Here is a 20,242-nt window from a genome sequence, read left to right as displayed (position 1 = left end):
GTAGACGCTGTACGGGCCTGAAGCGTTACCTCAGCACTCTTTGACTGTTTCTCTCTGACATGATCACATGACGCGTGACTCTCCATGTAGCTGTTGTTAGCTTGTTAGCAGCTAGCTGCGTTAGCACCGAGCCTCTGGAGCTCATCAGGAAACGGTGCGACCTGACGTTATCTCGAGCAACGCCAAGGCGGGTAGCTGTCAAACGTATGCATTAATAATATTTCAGTTATTTCGTGTTTTATTCCTCGTTGGCTCCGCAACTGCAAGGCCCAAACTGTAAGGTAAGCTACGTTAGCTATCTTCACTGCAAGTAAACCTCTGCTAGCTGATTTAGTAAATTGCATTAAGTCCAGCTGTGGTTCCTTGTTTTCCTTTTTCATGTTCGCCTAGCGTAGCTAGCACTTAGCTAGCTGACAGACTCAATTCATATTCTCTATACCAGCGGGCCAACATGTTAGTCATACATTTAATATTGTGTACGCTGTCCTAAGTTGAATTGTATACGTTATTAGAGTGCCCACAAGAAGTGTATTGAATATTTGGTGGCTGATTATGCTTCTTTGCAGTGGGGCTCATCTACTGTACTGTTGTGTTGGGACATCTGTTAATGAGGAAACTGCTGGTTTGTCACTTTGTTGCAGCTGGTTGAACGTTACCTACATGGATGTTGACATCAACATTAAGGAAATGAGCATGTGACCAAGGACTAGGGTCTACAGCACATGATTTGGACCAGTGAAGGAAGTCAAAATCAATCGGGTGAGACAAGAAGGCACAAAACATCCACCAAAGTGTGTGTTCCTGCACCAATATGTGAAGTAGTGAATAGGGTTTCTTTTAAAATTGTACTATTGTGGTGTACATAAATAAATATCTTTCAAACATTGCATCTCTCCATCAGGTAAATTATTTCGAAGTGGTCGATCAGAAGTGAATAGCCATGACAACAAAGACATCCTTGCTGAAAGTCATTCTGCTGGGTGACGGTGGTGTGGGAAAAAGCTCCATCATGAATCGATATGTCACTAACAAGTTTGATGCGCACCTTTTCCACACCATCGGTGTTGAGTTCCTCAACAAGGACCTGGAGGTAGATGGCCACCAGGTTACCCTGCAGATCTGGGACACTGCTGGCCAGGAGCGCTTCCGCAGCCTGAGGACTCCTTTCTATCGTGGCTCTGACTGCTGCCTGCTCACCTTCAGTGTAGATGACAACCAGAGTTTTCTCAACTTAGGCAACTGGAAAAAGGAGTTCATCTACTATGCCGATGTCAAGGAGCCAGAGAAGTTCCCATTCGTAGTCTTGGGCAACAAACTGGATGTGACAGAGAGGCAGGTGTCTACTGAGGAGGCTCAGCAATGGTGCCAAGAGAACGGCGACTACCCCTATTATGAGACCAGTGCCAAGGATGCCACCAATGTAGCGGTGGCCTTTGAGGAAGCAGTGCGTAGAGTGTTGGCTATGGATGAAAGAACGGACCACCTCATCCCCACAGACACAGTCAAGCTCCACAGAAAGCCTCGCTCTGCTGCCACTTGCTGTTCATAACATCCAAGTGTTATTACCAACATTAATTTGCTGTAATGCCTGTTATGTGATGAGGCTGTAGGTGTACAATGCTGTAGTAACATCTTATTTAAACAAATTATGCTACTGGCTTTGTGATTCGTTATACTGTTGAAGGTTTGATAATGATAAACAGTTGGACTTCTGTTAAAAGAGAGAGATGAAACACTAAATTCACCACAGTCTAAGTAAAAATAAACATGAAAGCACTGAATCATTCACTCAACTCTGCTACAGTTCAAAGGTCAGGCTTCAAAAGGATAACAAAATTATACTATATTTTGCGTTGACCCAAGACTACCTGTAAGGAACTAAAATATGTTATGACATAATGGCAATATGTTTAAAAAGAAAAGTTTCACTTCCCTCTCACATGGTTAAATGTTCCATTTTATCATGAAGGCAAAGTATAATGTGACTCACTGAGAATATGCTGCAGTACGTGAGTGCACTTGTCATAAGGTTCCTGAATTTCACTCCAGAATGTGACAGTGCAGATAAAGTGATCGGCCTGTGTGTTCATATGTAGAAGATAACTGCATAATTAGAATAATTTACACCGCTCAATAACCTTATTTCTGAGGATTATAAAGTAGCTAATGCACTACTTTGTGTAACTAACAACTTGTTGTGATTATTGCACCTTTAGGTCTGTTTTGTGCACACGCTGCATAGTGAATAGATTATGGCTATGTACTGGAAGCACTGAGGGACAAGATCCCTAACAGAAGATACATATTTAAGCAAAGTTAACATGCATGGCATATGATGTATTTAAGTTTCTGGAAACTTTTGTATTTTGTAAACCATTTTTACCTTTAAAAAAATCACTGAATCAAACTAGAGTATTTCTTTGAGGGGAAGTTAAATTAAATAGTGGTCATGATTGAGGAAAGTTTTTTTTTATCATTATTGGGCTAATTGTTTAAAATAATGATTTGATCTCTAAATAACTAAACATTTTTATTCATACAGTTCAACGTCCTCCACACAGCTCAATATTTAAAATTTCAAACCATTCATTTACCTTGATTGTTTCTCATCCAGACTTCCATTTATATTTGTACTACTGGTGTGCAAAACCACAAATAAACCCCCATGAGAATTATTGGTTGAAGTATGTTTTGTAGCCTGTTAAGTTTATTATTTCAAGATATGAACTGAACGGAATCTTAGAATTTTTCTTTTCTTTCAACACACTGCAACGTTACAAATCCCAAATCAAGAGATAACACAAGCTAACAAACTAAGATTGAGGCATCAGTATTTGAGCTTTAAAGTCTAATGTTGATCGTCAACACCCAGTAGCCATATCTACAGCCCACCCCATCCAAGAAATCAAAAAACAACCATTACCTGAGAAACTAGGTAAGACAAGAAAATGCTTTATAGAAAATCCACATCTGTGTTACATTTGTCAAACAGGAAAAGTCAAATAGACAGACATCAAACAAGTGTGTTAGGTATATGATACAAAATGCATTCAAATCTCTGCACATGTGACATGGTTAACTCAGCAGATGTTTCTTTCCAAGAAACTGGACTTTCCTCTCAAAAGCTGTCGAGCGGATTGGTGCATTTATTTCATAGAATGGATTCATTGCAAACTGGAAGACAGAACAAATGATTAAATCAAACACTGAAAGAAACAATATACTCAATGTTACTTTGTATTAAGTTATTCTCATTATATGACAACTTACCTTAATGTATAGATCATATACATCATTAAAAAAGTTTTTGATTCCATCTTCTTGTCGTACATCATGCAGCATGATGAATCTTATATGTACAGCAAATAATTAAAGAAAATAAACCATACCAGTACACTACTTGGATGTGACTACACAGAATGACATAGCAATATAACCCCTCATTATTAAGAAAATTTTACATATTTTGCAACGATGCAATACAACTATTCTGTGAAAAATTAATATAATATCAATGAATAAAAACTGAAAAATAAAGGATATGTCCTGCAGTGACAAAGGCAGAAACAAACCACTCGTTGAACTTGTCCACAGTTTTCAAGTACATATTGTTGGACAGCCACATGTTTTCATCCACCAGATCTAAAGCTGCATGTGCAATGAACTGGTTCAGATGACGATGGTCGTCCTATGGTAAGTGAAACAAATTTCATCAAATAAGGAAACAGATAAACGATTATTATTTCCTGTAAATTACTGAAAAAGCCTTGTGCCAGTGACAGTCGAGACAGTTTAGTGTGCTCATGTGTTTTATAGTTTACATTCTGACAGTTCTAGTTTAAGAAAGGTTCAATAAATAATAAATAACACGCATCACTTTTTTTACCACTTTATATTGGTCAAGAAAATGTGCTTGATATGAATGCTGCGGTTAATGAAGCCATTTCACCTTTGATTCAGGCTTCCCAGCCTGGCAAGAACTCCATCTCAAACACAGGATTGTCATGATGACCAACCATGACAAAATAGAAACTTCCAGACATAGTGCCCCCTTCTTCTCAGCAAAACAAAGCGCCCCTGAAATAAATTCGTACCAAAGGCAGGTTAGACAATGACAACTTTCCAATTCTCAGGATCAATATCACTCAAATGATTGTAAACCCTTCAGCTAGCAAGCTAACGTTAGCTGTAGCAGTCGGCAGATGCTTGGCGTCGTTCAAGTCTTTTACCGATTCCTGTGAAATTATAATAAAGATGATATGACTTGAAAGACTATAAAAAAAATACGATGTACACAACGAAGACACCGTGTTAATTTGATACATCGACTATTGTTTACCTGTTAATTTCGCTTCCTGAAGAGCAGCGAGAGCAGTCGCGAAAAGATGACGACAATGTCAAGTAGCAAAACATATTTATCCGTCGGTCTTCATCAGTCATCTGCTATAAAACTGGTGTTTTTGAAAAAGGCCTAAAACGATATGATATCAAAGTATAATAAATTATGGAATGAAAATAAATCAATTACTGTTTTTTGGTTTTGTTTTAACTATACGTCATAACCGTGCGTCTGCCCGAAACAGAAATTTCCGTTGACGGATTAAATATCAGAAGCACACCTCCTGGAGAGAGACGCCTTTTGGTTGTCAGGCTGGCGCAAACAGATTATTGTCTTTTCTGAGATCAATGTGGTAATAAGTGTGAGAGGATAGTGTGGTAAACGTCTAACACCAGGTAAACACAACTTAAAAAGCTGTTGAAAACTGCGGTTTTTGTTCTCTGGTTAGACATGTCAGCTTCACCTGCTGTTGTCTGCTTTTGATTCTGTTCTGTCGGGACCTGCAGACACTGTAGTTATGTACTCGACCAAGGAAGACACCCTATCCCCAGATGAGCTAAGGAGAAGACTCTATCAAACTTTTAAAAACAAAGGAGTGCTTGATACACTCAAGGTAAGTCATGCTTGTAACGCTGCTGTCGGTTCCTGGTCAGGAAGAGTTTGGTCTTCATCCTTCTTTCCCTTCTTTGATCTGATTCAGACACAGCTGCGGAATCAACTCATTCAGGAATTAAAACACCCACCTCTGACTAGGAGGAGAACCTGTTCCCAGACCAGTACCGGTGAAATCTGAACCCCTCCTGGTCTCAGCCTGTAACAGCATAGTGGCTGATCATCTGAGCACCTCAGGGTACGAGTACACCCTTTCTGTATTCTACCCTGAAAGTGGTCTGTGCAAAGAAAAGGTGAGTGTAACTTCTGCATCATTTAATTGATTGTAGCTTTAAGTGTAAAGAACATCATTGCAAATGAAGATTTGTCTCTGATCTATCTTGGCAGGTTTTCATGAATGAAGACCTTCTTCGTCTTCTTAAAATTAGTCCTGAATCAGCTCTTTACAGATCCCTGGTAAATAATCGTATGATTTAGCATGTTGAGTGTTTTTCTTGAAATAAGAAGTGTTGTCATTAAAAATTATTTTTCTTACAGACTTCAAATAAAGACAACAGTGATAAAGGTATGTGCATTATTCTGTTCCTTTTAATAAAACTGCTTCTGCCCCTCTTCCTTTCATTGATATATATTTAATCTTTGTCTAGCAGGGTTCCTGATCAGCCTTCTGACACAGCTAACACACCATCACACTCACGGCCACGATGCTGACACGCAGACGACATGCATAGCTAGTTATGGAGAGTCTCTTGGTATGATAATTGATGTCTTAAATTGTATTCCACACACATGCCACTCAGTGCACAGTTTTTAATGTTTTCTGTCTGCTATCCATAACAGTTGAGAAAATGAAAATGATTGATAAGCAATATGAGAACGTCAGTTACAGCGGGGACAAATGGTTTTCACTCCAATCAAAATTGGCTGAGTATAGAAAGGAAACTGAAGCACAGGTGCAAGCAGAAATGAACACAAAGGTATGTATAGTTTTCTTAAGTGGAAATTATCTAAGCATAAATTAAGGACAGCTACATACTCGTATCTGCAATAACATTTTAAAAGATGTGAATGCTATATTAGAATGGCTAGTATGTGTGAGTTTTTTCCTTTTTTGTGTCCATTTTTGTTTCTCAAGATGCAACATTTTAAAGATGTTGAGATCGCCAAGGTGAGAATGGAAGAAAAATCAAAATTTCATAAAGAATTTGATAAGCTGAAACAAGAGCTGGAGAGGACTTATGAAATGAAGGCAAAGGCACTGATGGACCGGGAGAAAAATGCCATTGATCGGTTACAAAAACAACAAGAGGTGGGTTGCTGCTAATATGATGCTGGACTTTGTTTCCTTCTCTAGAGATAAATCTTTTGCATATTACTACTTTTTTAAAATAGTTAGATTATGGGAGGGTCTCAATATCAGTCTTCAGTGGCCAGCTGCTTAAATCTAAGACAGTCCAACTGATGTAGTTATTTGTATTTCTCTTTTCTTTAGATTGAAGAAAAAAATGTGTACATGCAGAGACAATCAGTACTGAAAGAAATTGAAACACTGCGGACCAGGGAAAATGAGCTGAGGATGAGAATGGAGGCTTTTGAAAAGTAAGAGCCTTTTATTTAAACTGTTCATTATAGTAAAGGGGTGCTATGTTCTCTCATTGTGAGCACTGGTTCACAGAGGATGTTACTGTATTTGTACGCCAACAGGACTTGTCAAATTCACGAGGAGAAGGTCAAGACCACTGAAGAGTTGCTGAGGAGGAGAGAACTGGCCGTGAAGACATTGGAGGACACATACGACCACAGGCTACAGAATGAACTTTCCAGGTATTTTCATTTTGAACACACAGGATGTCTCATTTGTACAGTTGCAATAAGCACTGACACCACATATATCCAAAGTGTGCAAGTCTATAATTTTTCTTTTTCTTGCTAAAAATAAAAAAGGAGACATAATTTCTAAGATGTTTTGTAGTGATGTAGCTTCAGAGCTCTTCTGGATTATCAATCTTATGTCTTTATAAAAACAGGTATCAGCTTGAACTGAAAGAGGAATTCATCAAGAGAACAGAGAAGCTAACAGAGAAGTGAGAATCGAAACAAAGGTGATTATTTAAATGAATGCTGTGTTACTGACTAGCTTGCTGCTGCATTAGATCATGTTAACATTCTTTTATTTTTTCGCAGTGGAAACTGCTCGTATCCAAAAGGAGTCAGCTGTGATTAATGCCAAACTAGAGGAGCACAGTAGAGCATGTTCAGAGCTGAGACGGCTGCAGGTAAACATCACCTCAGTCACCCAGCAGTGTTAACTTCACCCTCTTCACTCCTCCCACTAAATAAGTGAAAAGCTACGCTCAGGCAAATCTTTCAGTCATTCAGTGTGATGTCGTTCTGTAATAATTAGAGGGTACATAGTGTAACTGAATGATTCTGTCTCAGCTTATTTTGCCTGCTCTTTTAATTGCTTTTCTGTTGTTTTTCAGGCTGAGCTGGACACAGCGCAGCAGCAGATTTCTCTGCTGACTCAACAGAAGGAGCTGTTAAGAGAAAGATTGGAGACCATGAGTGACTATCCCAGCTTGAAAAGAGAGAAAGCAGAGCTGCAGGGACAGCTGCGCCTTCTAAAGAAACAGCTGGATGAGGCCCAAGAGGAGAACCGGCTTCTCCATGCAGGTGAGGAGTGGCTGCTGTTCCCAAGTATCTCCCAAGACTCTTAGCATGCCTCAGTTTCCCTACCCAGTTTACCATGAGAGAATAATAGAATCAAGGTTTTCTTTCTGTATTAATGTACAGCGGATTACTTTGTGGATGGGAAATTTGCTGTTTAGAGTTAGTGCTTATAATATGTAAGCCTTGAAAATCAGTACTTCGAAGTATCTGTAGTGATTTTGTGATAAGCCCTTTTCACTCGGAGTGCTTGAGTCTGGACGCATTGTGAGCTGTGGGAGATGCAGTGTACTGTGAAGCATTCATGCTAGTCTGTCCCACTGCTTCTGGCTCTGCTGAGTCTTTTTGAATGAGTCTTGCCTGCCAATGTGGGGCCTCTGTGCCGTGTTGGTAGCTTTGCAGACAGCTCTCTGAAAGGGACAGGGGAGGGAGGGGGATGAGAAGTGGAGTGAAGAGGAGCAACAAACACAATGAGCAGAGACAGACAGAGAGCTCACTTTACCCATGGCAGAGAACCAAAGTTTTACCTCTTTCTAAGTATTTCTAATGTAGTTTTCCCACTAAAGTAGATGGCACATTCTGAAATGGAATGTACTTTTTAGATTATATTGTGACTCTCATAACCTCTCACTCAGATTTGGGTAAACCATCCAAAGAGCAGCTGGCATTACAGATGGAGCTTCGAAGGCTGCAGAGCGCTCGCAGACTGGATGAGGAAGAGTTTGTCAACCAGAAACAGGTGCTACAGGCACAGCTCCAGAGTGAGGTCAGCGACATCATAGCCTCTTACGGAGTGTGGGAAAGTATGCGATTAGCTTTTTGTGATGTCTTGTTGTCTGTGGTTTTCTGCAGGTGGAACGCTGTGCTCAGCTCAAGGCTCAGCTGATAGAGTGTGAGGAGAAGTCACAGTGGATGACTAACCATGTTGAAGACATCAAGATGCAGCTTCGCCAAACACAACAAGGTAACCCGTGACAGAGCATGCATGTTCACCACATCATTAAATCATGTAATGCATAACTTGTGTAGTTAACTTTACTTCTGCTTGTTATAATCTGGCTCTCTTTCTTTTTTGGATAATTTCATTCTATTGGCCATTAAATCTTACTGAAAAGAAATATTAGGTAAATTTTAATGACCTCAAAAATACTCCCACTTATGTTTCAATTAGTATAATAGAAATTTTGGTAAAAAGAAGAAAGAAAGCCATATAGTAGCAATTTGATTTTAGGTATAAATGCATGTAAATGGTTTTTAGAAAGTAATTTAGCAAACCCTTTTCTCAGATCCTGTGCTCTTTTTTTGGTGGTTGGTCTTCTGTATTAGTGCTCAACTCTCGTCTGTGTGTTTGCTTTTCCTTTTCTTTCCCCCTTCCCTTTCTTTTGTGTGATCCATGCGATCATGGCAGCTCTTGAAAATGAAGTGCTGCGTAACCCCAAGCCCTCTCTTGTTGATCGCTCTGTGTTAGCGCTCAGTGCTGACAAGCTGGTTCCCCCTGACATCTATGTGGACAGAGGTCTGCTGAGGGCCAGGGTGGGTTATGATGATGTTTGTGAAGCAGGTGGCCCCCCGCAAGGACGCAAGTCACCTTGGAGTGACTCTCCAGACTCTGACATAGAGCTGGTGGCTGAAGCCAAGGCTCGGATCCAGGAGCTACAGAAGGAGGCTGAAACCTTGGAGGAAGCCTACAGGAACTACCAGCAGAGGGCAGTGCTCTCCACCATCTCACACATGCTTCCCCCAAGACCCCTCTCCCCGCAACAACCACATCCTTCACATCACCCCAGCTCGCCCCGGAGGAAACATTCTCACACCCACTCACCACAAAAATCAAAGGTCTCACGCAGACCTCTTTCTCCCCAAGCTACTCGAAAGGCCTCTTCTGCATCCTATGACACGAGAAACACCTTAACACCTGCACAGCCAAGAGTGACCTTCTTAGAAGCCCAAAACCAACCCCAGTCCACAGTTTTCGCTGAGCACAGTCTCCATTCATTGACAGAACATCTGATTCTAAGAGATGGACACTCTCAGGATGAAAGCTCTGCTGTATCCAGACATCTCTCCTCCATGCCGCACTCCTCCTCCCTCAAAAAGCTTCAAAGAGAGATCGCAGAAGGTACCTTTAAAAATGCTTTATCCTGTGAAAACACTTCAAAGGGATTAGGTGCACCATCCACTTTTACCTGTCAAAAAATAAAGAATGAAATAGTCTCCTGTTGTCAACGTTTTATAGTGCACATTGAACACATAGGGTACATATTTTATTAATGTTCCAGAATGTAAAAACTGTTTATACATTCAAAATAGTCAAGTCAAATTTTATTTATATAGCTCCAAACTCCAACAAGTTATCTCAAGGCACTTTTCTTTGTAATATTTACAAAAACAGACCTAACAATTCCCAGCAATAGTCCAGATATTTTCTTGTCAGTCTTTGGATCATAATCTTTCTCCCCTAATGCTAATGTCTAACATAAAGTCTATGCCCCCGATAGAGGCAGTTGAATCTCCCATGGTGTTCCCAGAGCTTTTGCCTGACAGACAGCTCCCTCGTGCCCCCCGTGAGGAGGTGGTGACCACAGGTGACTTTTCCTCTGAGTTCAGCTCACCTCACAGTCCTCAGCTCAAGAGCACAGCACGAGACCAGTCCAGGTACCATCTGCCATGGCTTTGGCAAGGACAGTACATCATTTGTATACACTTTGATGGCTAATACATAATGCCCCTTTCTGTCTTGGTTTCTTCAGTCCACCAAAAGCACAGCCAGTCTTCTCCAGCTCTGAATCTTCCCCACAGCCTGAGAAGATAAGCCTCGAAGATCTCACAGGGATTTTGTCAGGTACTCTTGACCTGTATTTGTTATTTTTTCCTAACTATTTCAGTCATACCACAATATTGCTTAATATAACTCTGTCATGTTATCATACATTTTTTAAACCACTGATTCACTACATTGTACTTGACTGAGACAGCATTTTATAAATACAATGTTAGTGTGAAAACAGCTGGAAAAGCTGTTGATGTCATTGCTCTTGACATCAAAGTGCTATGGACCAGAATCATGATCAAAGGTGAACTTTTACTCTATTAGCTCATTTAAAGTACTTTTACAGTTCTGTTGCATGATGTGTGACCTGTCTGTAGTCTGGGTATCCATCTTAGAAGCACAGGGAGGTTTTCCTGTTCTGTCCTGAGAAGCTTGCACTGTATCCTGGGATGAACAGCCATCCATTATACACAGCTTATTTTCCATTTATGACTGCTATGCATGATGTGAGTAGTACAGAGGTGCTGGAAAGTGTGTCCAGTTTTTGTGTGCCTCATTTTTCTATACATCATATTGTATTGTATTTGTGATTTATGTGAGTATTTCTTTTCCAGTTCTCATTATTATTAATTTAAACAGAATCCCAGAAACAAAATGTGGTATATCCGGTCTGGAGGTTTTGGATTTTGGAATGGCTGTTTTTTAATGAGTGTGTGACTGGCCTCCAAAGTGTCCTTTCAGTGGCCCCGCACAATGGTGAAGATGAAGGGCAGCTGATTATGTATTCTGTGCCGGTCCTCTGGCCCTGTTGCATTATGGTGAAGCATAAAAGATCTCATTGTGCGTGTCTCCCTCCAGAGCCCGGCCACATTCCAGAGCTTCTCCTGGACACTGCCGTCCCTCTCACCAAGGAGGCCCCTGATGGCCCTGCTGTCCCCCGCCCACAGGACCTCCCAGAAGACCCTAGAAACTTGCAAGGCCAGGCGGGTGAGTCGTTAGTCCCCCCCACCCCTTTACTGGTGCATAATCTTGGTTGACCCCAAATGACAAGAAGGGTGACCTTCTACTGTACTGACACACTGTTCATCTTTTATGGATTACCATCGTTTCATGGATCTCTTGCATACTGTAGCCAGTCCAAAGTGAAAACCAATTGGAAGACAGGAACTGTACCACCAAGTGACAACTGATCTGACTCACGTCAATCCATATGTTTTGTAGAAGTCCCACAGGCTTCAGGTGAATCTGCTAGGGAAGAAGGTGAAGAGGATGAGGAGCAGAGGTGGGAGAGGGAGCGAAAAGAAAGACAAGAACAAAGGCAAAGGGAGCAAGAAGAAGCCAGAGAGAGAGAGCTCCAAGAACTTGAAAGGCTTGAGAAAGAGATGGTAATGATTATCGTGCATCAAATTCTTATGAAACTGCTCTTTCTGATCTTCGAATATGCATGTCTACTGAGAAAAGGCAGTCTGATGAATGAGAATTGACAGTATATGTGTCTCACCAGCTTTTGCAAGAGGTGGAGCAACCAGGACAGGAAGAAGAAGAAAAAACAGGGAGTGAGAAAGATGAAGAGCAGAAGCATGATAGGGAGGATTCTAAAGATGAAAATCCACTGGAGAAATACATGAAAATGGTCCTGGAGGCAAGAGAGAAGCAGCATGCACAGGTGAGTCGCACCCAGTTCTCTGAGACTACAGTCCAACTGTGCTTTTCTAACAGGCATGTAGCAGCTAACCTGTGAGCTCAACTGGGTGTTTTTCTGTTTGTTTGTTTATTCAGAGCCCTGGAGGAGAAGAAGCAGGACATACAAGCCCAGAGGCCAAGACTTTATCTGAGGAAAAAGAAGACAGGTAACTATCACTATCACACAGTTCTTTCCATATTGACATAAACTTACTAAAATTAAAGGTGAGACTTGACACCTTAATGTAGTATCCATTATATTTTTGAGTGTGCTGAAGCACAGAGCCTGAAGAACAAAAAATATTTAACTGTCCAAATACTCACCATCTGGACCATATATACTGTAAACCTACATAATCCTCCTTCAAAAATATTGAATTTCTTTTGTGGTCTCTCATCTCCAGGTCTTCTAATATTGTTATTTGTTCAGGATTTATGTTGTCTTAAGCATGAGTTAATTGGAAAATACATTACTATTTTTGGTTTTTCTTTCCCTTGAGGCTTTCACTAACATGATTTTTTTTTTCCAAGCATCGCAGCATATTCACACAAAGATGAAGATGATGATTTCTGGTAAACTGGTTGTTCCAGACTGCATTCATGAAGTGATGGATTATACAAGCCTCTCTAGTCTTTCACTGTTTTAAGTGTGATGCATTTATTTGTTTATATTTTAAGAGTTTGCTACTCACTATGTATATTTGACATTTTTTTACATTGACTGCATATGTATGAATAAATCCTATTGTACAATTTTTACTGACTGTACACCAAATAAAATTTCTATCATGTGAAAGAAGAACAAACCAAAACTGGTAGAGGTTTGTTTTATTTTATTTTTTATTTTCATAAAAACAGTCAACAGGCCAGTTGAGTTATGTCATGAAGGGGTTTCCAGTCAGACAGGATGCTGGATTGTTGTCCTTCTGGTGATTGATAGGTAGCCTTTATTCTTTAGTTTTTTGGTTCATTTAACAGGGAACACAGCATACAAAGATGAAATGTGACGTACCACAGCTTCATGTACATCTGTCACCTTTCATCTCTGCCTCTGTCCACCTGTGGCTATTAGTCATGGGTAGAACAATGCAGGTTTGGTGCTACAGCATCTCAGAGATACTGTGTAAAACACTGGGCACAGAGTCACAATGGCATTCATACTTTGGCTAAATTTAAGATTGCCATACAGTAATACATATGACTGGTGTTGCGACTAACTGTTATTTGAAAGTTGAATCAAAAGTTAAGCATCAGTAATTCACGAGGAAGCCCTTGACATTCATAGAAAATACAGATATACTATCAGGCAACAAAATAATATAGGATGTATAGACTTTTGACTTGAGTAAAAGAACCTAAAAAAATATCTATAACTAATCAGCTACATAAAATGGATTAATTTTGTAATTGGTTAGGAAAAAAAGAAAGAGGCAAACACTGCCTACTACCGATGTCAGTATACATGACTGTACATCACGTGTCGCTGCAGAAACAATTTTCTTCATGCAACTAAGAAACATCAAGTTAACCCTGTAACTCAACTAACAGAAATAAAAGCTCACAAGTAATTATGTCAGTATTATGACAACTGCACATCAAAAAAGATGCAATCAGAGAAAATTAAGAAAAAGTGGTTTTTGTCTTCTGTAATAACAAGACACAAAATCTTGATAAATGTACAGTTCACACCATAAGTTCTTCAGATCTGTTTCAATCAATAGTTTGTTTGTTTTTTTTCATAGTACCAATACACATGGGACACAGTTTGATTCATACAGTTTTTAAAATCAAGTTGATTTTGATCATATTTTACATTACACAATAAGCTAGAACTGTTTACTGAAGGATCATGGAGCTCTCTTCATTGGCAAGTCTTGATCTTTTTTTCATTTGCCCAAATGGATACACATCTCATTATTGGCAGCAATCCACATTTAACGAGCAAGTTATTCTAAAGGGATTACTCATAAAAAATTCTCTGATGCTGTGATGCAGAAGAGCTCCTGACGTGTGTGTCTGTTTGTCTGTGTTTGGTTTACTTTGCAGCTACCTAAATGCATACTGTGTGTTTGAGGCATCTTTTTGCAATTGAGGTGGGATTTTCAAACCATAGTTTTACAGGGGAGAAGTGTTCCAGAGGTTCTAGTGCACACCTGAGGTAGTGTTAATGTAGGCCATGAGAGTTCTGTGTGACTTTCATGTAGCTCTACAATGAAAATTAGAATCTAAAACCAAAGATCAAGACTCAAATTATCACTAATTGAGATGGTAATGCAGTTAAGAACTTAAGTAGAAAGGACTCTAGATTTAGAGAGTACATGTAACCACCACTTTTACAACAGAATGTCGTGCATATTGTGTATTTGACCTGTTCCCTAACTGTGAAGTGAAAGTAAAACATCTTTTGAAATGTAGTAAGTATTGAGTCAGTACTGTGTGACACAATAACTCTTACTGGATGTAAGGCCTTTCATGTTGTGTATAATTAATCTGCATTTTTGATTGAAAAAGAGCAAAAATAAACAAAAAGTGATACATTCCCTTGTTGAAAACTGGCCCCACCAGCTCAGAAGAAAGACAGAGCAAGACTGTGAAACAAACTCACTGTTATGCGTTTTATAAGAATAGTGCAATGTCTCAAGCTTCACCAGCAAAAACTGGTTATAAAATAGGGCTAGAGAAAATGAAAGACAGCATGAATATCAAGTTTTCCCTCAAGAAAAATAGAAAATAAAAAATCAACATGAATGAAACTTTATATAGCGGTTCCAAAACACCTCTTGGTGAGTTAGTGCAGAAAGCAACACTGATGCATTAGTGTGTTAGGAGCCTGGTTAGTACTGCACAGTGTCAGGGCAGTTGGCAGGTTATTTTAGCTGAGTATTGTCTTGGTCCAAAGGGGCCACAGTGGTTTGCCACAGTGTCTATGTGTCTTTGTATGTGTGTGTGTGTGTGTATAAGTATGTTTATGTGGAGTGTGAGTGTGAGCATGAGTGTGTAATATCCTTATGTGTAGGAATTGAGGCATTCCTTTGAGCGTGAAGTGATGTCCTGCAGCTCCCGCTCTTCCTTCATTTTGATGTCTTGGTAGGCATGCATTTGACTGGCATCCTTAAGGTAGGCCCAGTTTGCTGAGAGAATCATGAGGAAGTGGATCTGGAAGAGAAGGGTGAGGTGGATGGCCGGTGAGCATGTCAAGAGATGCAAAGCAAGCTACAGGAGTCAGAGCTAGTACGTACATCATAGACATACACAAACAAAAAGTTAAGCTTTTAAAAAGACCTAACACAGGGGTGACAATACTGAAAAAGATTTAGCGGTTACAATTATTGTAACATTACTGTTACAATCATTACTAATACTGGTGTTACTATCTTGCTATGCACAGAACTACAGAAATGACACTTTGAAGGCATGAGGACGAGAAGAGAGGAAGAGAGCCAGAAGTTGTGCATGCAAGCTTTGTGCAGCTGTAAAATGCTGGAGGTTAGTGCAAAGCATGAGATACTGACCATGCTACATGTGCATCTCACCTTAATATTTCTAAAACACTCTTTTTGTAAGATTAATAAGAAATAGACCAAATAGGGATATTTTTTGTAAACAAAGATTGTTTATTTTATATAGAAAGTAAAAGCTACAGTCTTCCAAAACTTAAGAGAAAATTAAATATATGAAATATGGAGTATAAGTAACTATAAACAGATCAAAGAATCTGAAAATGTAAGCATGCAGGCTCAGTGTTAAGATAAAAACAAATGGCTCTTTAATGGCACTTTGAAAGAGAATAAAGGAAAATGTATGAAACAAAACACCAACTTCATAGCTGAGGCCATACCAGCGTCAGCTCTCATAGAAAAAAATACATTTACTCTACTCTAAAATAGGAGAATTTCTTCTTTTATAAAATATATGAAATTAAAGTGAGACTTAGGGCCTCATGCAGAAGTATACCCCTGGTACTGGCCTAACCCTTCATAGTTCTGTGCAGTTACTTTGAAATCTACAATACCCAAAGGGTCACCATAATACTCATCCACTTAATACAGTTGATGAAAGATTTTTAGTTCAGTTTATAATCTAACTTGTGACAAAAGGAAATAATACTGAATATTTTCTGTGTAACACTTCATGGCACCATAAGTTGGTTGCAAATTTTTAAGGCTGAGCAAATAAAACCAAAGAAATGTGAGGACAAGGCGCTTGGCCACTACTACTTTGCCACTGTAGGTAAGTCTTTTTACAAATATGTAACTAGAATTCATCCTCACCAAAACTAATAGTCTTGCAATCAAAAACATTAAGCCTGAGAACACCTTGAATATTTGTCAACAGATGTCCACATGGAGTAATTTTGGAGATTTATACTGTACGTACTATTCATATTGTATATCTGTAAGGGCTTGGTGCAATCTTGGTCAAACCTCAGAATGGTCTCATTTCTAACTTAGATGTCATTTTTTTTTAATCATGTGTAACAATGTGCACACATATCTTACATTTATGTCTCACAAGTGCCTTGCAAGTGTTTCGCATTTCAGCTCTTGACAAGAGTCAAGTGATGCTCGTCCTGTTATGTAAGGTGAAGTACTGCATGCTAAACACTGTAGGTTTTTTTTTATATGAAATACTCATGCAGTTGATGCCTTGGTGCAAGTCAAAATCAGCTTCACACATTAGGAGTATAAATAACACTGGTGTGGATTTCTAGCTGTGCACATTCCTATAAAATCAGATGGTGACATATGTCTGTTAAGTGAGTGCCAAGGAAAGCAGAACAAACCAGTCAACTAAAAGCCACCCCACTCTGAAGACAACTTAAATCAGATGTCCTCAGACAAGCAATATCCCTGGATACCAAATGCTAAAGGAAGCATATCAGCTATTTACACTTCATGTGATTACTAATGGAGAGATGTTGATTTTTCTATTCTCAGTTTTTTTTAGTTCATTTGTTGTCAGTGGCAACTGTCTCTACTTAGCACAGCCTTAAATGCTGTGCTGTGCTCTTAAAACAGTTTAAAACTTAGTGCAGCAGTCTTCTCGACTCTTAAACTTCAAAACGGCAAAGTTATAAGTGGTAGCCATCATGTAGATCAGCTGGTGGAAGAGAACAGAAAAGGTTGTAAGAGAACATGCCGGCAACCTCCTCGTCACTAGTACTGTGACAAGTTAGTAAAGTGACCAATTATTTTTCCAGTAGTTAAAGTAAAAATGAGTAAAGGAAAAAAATGTTAAAGACCATGAAGTATAATTTTACAGAATCTGCTTGTGATTTTGTGGTTCATACTCATGACTGAATTTTTAAAAATGTCACATTTATGATACAAAAAAACAAACCCAAACTGCACCTTGTTCCATCCATCCTAAAATAAGAACATGGGCATGTGCATCTAAGCAGATGGTAAACAGCGAATGGAGCTGAAGCTGAGGAAAAGCCTGTGTAACAGTCTTTAGCGTGGTTACATAAACCATATGGGAATGACAAGAGGACCACTCGACACATGATCTGTTGATTCAAACCGTGCAAAAATGGACTAAAAAGAAGAGGGATTGAGAGACTGGAGAGAAACTTACCAGAGCAATCACAGTGGCTCCTGCCCCAGCACATGCTACGATGTACAGGTGATAAGACAGGTAAAACTGGAAGAAGACAAGCAACAGTAATTATTCTTCAGTAAAAATGCGATTTCCTCATCACTCGCTGCTGATGTGTGTATGAATGGGAGGCAGCATCTTACCTCACTGGTGTTGCAGATGTCACCTAGCGTAGATCCACAGGCCTTGCCTGGTGTGGCATTCCATGGGATAATTCCTATAGCCATGACATTTTAAGTTTTCATACACACTCAAATCCATTGTACATTGTCTACTAGCTTGATGTCCACCAAGTACAGAGCACAAAATGATTGGATTTTTTTTCTTTGCTAAAATATTGGAGCACTCGGCACTCCAACTATTTTACACTTGAAAATCAGTTAACTCATAATGAGTAGAACTCCTGGGCATGGAAAACATGTCTAATGAAAGATGCAGTCAAGTTAAATTCTGGGAAATGTTCTAGAGTTTGACCCAACCTCTAAAATCAAGATTTTATTGACTAAAATTAAGATATCTTGGCCTCTGAGGTTGAGCTGGTCACAATCACAGCACATGGTTGGATTTAAGAGGTTACAAGCCAAAAAGGTTTTAAAATGCCTGTGCACTAATAAAAACTATTTGTAAGTCTGGTCTCTAAGCTAACTGTGCAAAATGAGACATTCTTCGACATAGTGCAGTTCTCTTACCATACTGACGAACATCCACGCATATGGAGTCAATGTTGGTGAGGTTGGCCATGGGAGACTTCATGGCAGCACAGGTAGACCACATGTTGTAGAAGAGGAAGACTGGCACAGCAGAGAAGCCAAACACACCAAGCCAGGCCACACCCAGAATGTACGTGAGGAACACAAACTGAGGATGCAGGGACGGAGCAACGTTATCATCATCATGTCATCAGATAACCATGAAATTGAATCGTTAGTAAAATGGTGACAGTTTCACTCCTACTTTTTTTCTCTCATACTTTGCTCCTGTAGTGAACATCATCATCCTAATCTTTGTATGTCATTTATATTTTGATCACATGGCATGAAAGTGATGTGCTTTAGCACTGTGTTTAAAAATTAGGATTACACAGCAGGGTGGTTGTATTAACATACCATTCCACTGATGCAGCGTCCACAGATGGTGGTCTTGAACTCGCTGTGGAGTTCCTTGACGGCGCTGGTTGTGTAGAAGCCCTCAGCCAGCAGAATGATCCCATACAGGAAGAAAAACGAAGCGATGCCATAAATGACATACTGCATCAGCTGTATTCTGTTTAGGAACAATGTCACACATAAGTTGTGCCAGTAAAGGCTGCAGTGGGTTAAAAACAGTCAGCATAAATCAACAACTATCGTGTTCTTAGCCTCTGATGTAACACCTGGAGAGATCCACTAAAAATGTCAGGTGAAGTAATAGCATGACATACCACTGTCTGGTGTGAAAAATGACTGTTTGTACATTTTTGCATGCAATCTTTAAAACATTGGTAACCTGGGCTGGCTGATAAATCATAAACAGATGGCTTTGACTGAAATAGCAGCCTAGCTTCCCTAAGACATAAAGAGAGACGGTAAGCCCAAATGTGGAGATAACAGGTGATGCATGTCTCTGGAAATCATCCACCAAGAGACAGACTGCCTCTGTGGACATCTTAAATTAAACAGTGCACTCCAACTCTACACCAAGTTAAAACATATGTGCAGTCCTGTCTCTTGTCATTCCTCTTTTATTGTCTAGACTAATGGATGCACTGTTGTAAAAAAAAGGTCCATATTAGGATTGTTCTCCAGGATAAGGTGAACATGGGAGACGATATCCGCTAAAAATAGTAAAATAAAGTCACCCTCATTAAAGGTGTTATCTATCATGAGATTGGACCTCTCTTTATTGTGACGGTTGTGCAGGAACACATTTTCCAGCCGGCGTAATGTGTAATGGATCTTCTGTGGCATTACAAATACAATATTTTGAAAAATCACAGAGTTCACCAGGACGTTGTAGTAATTATTTTTATTTGTTTTTCGGACACTGGAGAGCATTACAAGTTGCCATGGAGTCTGCACATAAGAGTATAAGGTCACTTACACGTCAGTCAGCATGGCATGATCACTGGTGACCTTGGAGAAGTGGGTTTCCAGGATGGTCACAGTGCCAGTGAGAGCCACGTGGCCACATCCACAGAACAAGGCAACGCCAGAGAAGCAGAGGATCGTAGCCACCAGCGATGCATACGGCACCCCGCCTAAACATTTAATGCAGCACTCAAAGCAACCTGTGCAAAAAAAAAAAAGGAAAAATTGTGTCAGAGACATATGTAATTGATATCATGATACAGAGTTTTATGGCAAATCTTTTTACTTTAAAAGGCCACATGATAAATCCTATGTAAACATCAGCCCTAAATTCTATATAAGTGATAGTGTTTCACTTGTAGGACAAGAAGTGATCTCAGGGAAATTAAACATGGGATTAATATTTAGATGAATCATCTTTCCTTAGTCCTAACAGAAACAGACAGCATAAGAAGATGTCATCAGACCTACCTGTCTAGGGTGTCTCGGCTGCAAAGGAAACAATGA

At 39.6% G+C, this 20,242-nt stretch overlaps 4 protein-coding genes across 6 annotated transcripts in view; 2 read left to right on the top strand and 2 right to left on the bottom strand.

Annotated features, from left to right (window-relative positions):
* The first annotated feature begins 88 nt into the window (after positions 1-88).
* Positions 89-2,675, top strand: rab9a (RAB9A, member RAS oncogene family). The gene is made up of 3 exons (XM_018703092.2): positions 89-281; positions 642-759; positions 902-2,675. Exon 3 carries the CDS (start codon positions 941-943, stop codon positions 1,547-1,549), a length of 609 nt encoding a protein of 202 aa, XP_018558608.1. The 5' UTR covers positions 89-281; positions 642-759; positions 902-940; the 3' UTR covers positions 1,550-2,675.
* Positions 2,676-2,932: 257 nt separating this feature from the next.
* On the bottom strand, positions 2,933-4,414 carry trappc2 (trafficking protein particle complex subunit 2). The gene is given in 7 exon segments (XM_051071058.1): positions 2,933-3,174; positions 3,271-3,358; positions 3,546-3,688; positions 3,950-3,970; positions 3,972-4,077; positions 4,182-4,235; positions 4,340-4,414. Coding segments are annotated over 5 exon segments (423 nt in total). The 5' UTR covers positions 4,044-4,077; positions 4,182-4,235; positions 4,340-4,414; the 3' UTR covers positions 2,933-3,075.
* Positions 4,415-4,563: 149 nt separating this feature from the next.
* On the top strand, positions 4,564-13,300 carry ofd1 (OFD1 centriole and centriolar satellite protein). Its single transcript, XM_018703085.2, is given in 25 exon segments — positions 4,564-4,734; positions 4,846-4,952; positions 5,040-5,090; positions 5,092-5,244; positions 5,339-5,407; positions 5,489-5,516; positions 5,602-5,703; positions 5,792-5,928; positions 6,087-6,260; positions 6,444-6,550; positions 6,656-6,775; positions 6,979-7,033; positions 7,035-7,053; positions 7,136-7,227; positions 7,435-7,624; positions 8,254-8,384; positions 8,471-8,582; positions 9,027-9,737; positions 10,117-10,273; positions 10,369-10,460; positions 11,247-11,375; positions 11,610-11,773; positions 11,893-12,054; positions 12,168-12,238; positions 12,603-13,300. Coding segments are annotated over 24 exon segments (3,168 nt in total). The 5' UTR covers positions 4,564-4,734; positions 4,846-4,856; the 3' UTR covers positions 12,649-13,300.
* gpm6bb (glycoprotein M6Bb) overlaps positions 12,888-20,242 on the bottom strand; it is a 29,352-nt gene continuing 21,997 nt past the window's right edge. For 2 of the 3 annotated variants that reach the window (XM_018703090.2, XM_018703089.2), the window contains exons 2-7: positions 19,749-19,935; positions 18,776-18,932; positions 18,359-18,527; positions 17,813-17,886; positions 17,649-17,714; positions 12,888-15,227 (exon numbers count right to left, since the gene is read on the bottom strand). In XM_018703090.2, the coding sequence (XP_018558606.1) occupies positions 15,078-15,227; positions 17,649-17,714; positions 17,813-17,886; positions 18,359-18,527; positions 18,776-18,932; positions 19,749-19,935 (803 nt within the window). In that variant the 3' untranslated portion in view covers positions 12,888-15,077. Of the gene's footprint in view, positions 15,228-15,662; positions 17,172-17,648; positions 17,715-17,812; positions 17,887-18,358; positions 18,528-18,775; positions 18,933-19,748; positions 19,936-20,242 lie in introns of those variants that run through there. The other variant, XM_018703091.2, reaches the window with a different exon arrangement.

The sequence above is a fragment of the Lates calcarifer genome, linkage group LG1 (genome assembly GCF_001640805.2).
Source record: "Lates calcarifer isolate ASB-BC8 linkage group LG1, TLL_Latcal_v3, whole genome shotgun sequence".
Classification (NCBI taxonomy): Eukaryota; Metazoa; Chordata; class Actinopteri; family Centropomidae; genus Lates; species Lates calcarifer.
Note: the sequence above shows the minus strand (reverse complement) of the source record. Positions and strands in the feature narration are given on the sequence as shown.

Bases quoted from the DNA above. Each gene is read 5' to 3' on its own strand.
- rab9a (XM_018703092.2), top strand. From the start codon at position 941: ATGACAACAAAGACATCCTTGCTGAAAGTCATTCTGCTGGGTGACGGT.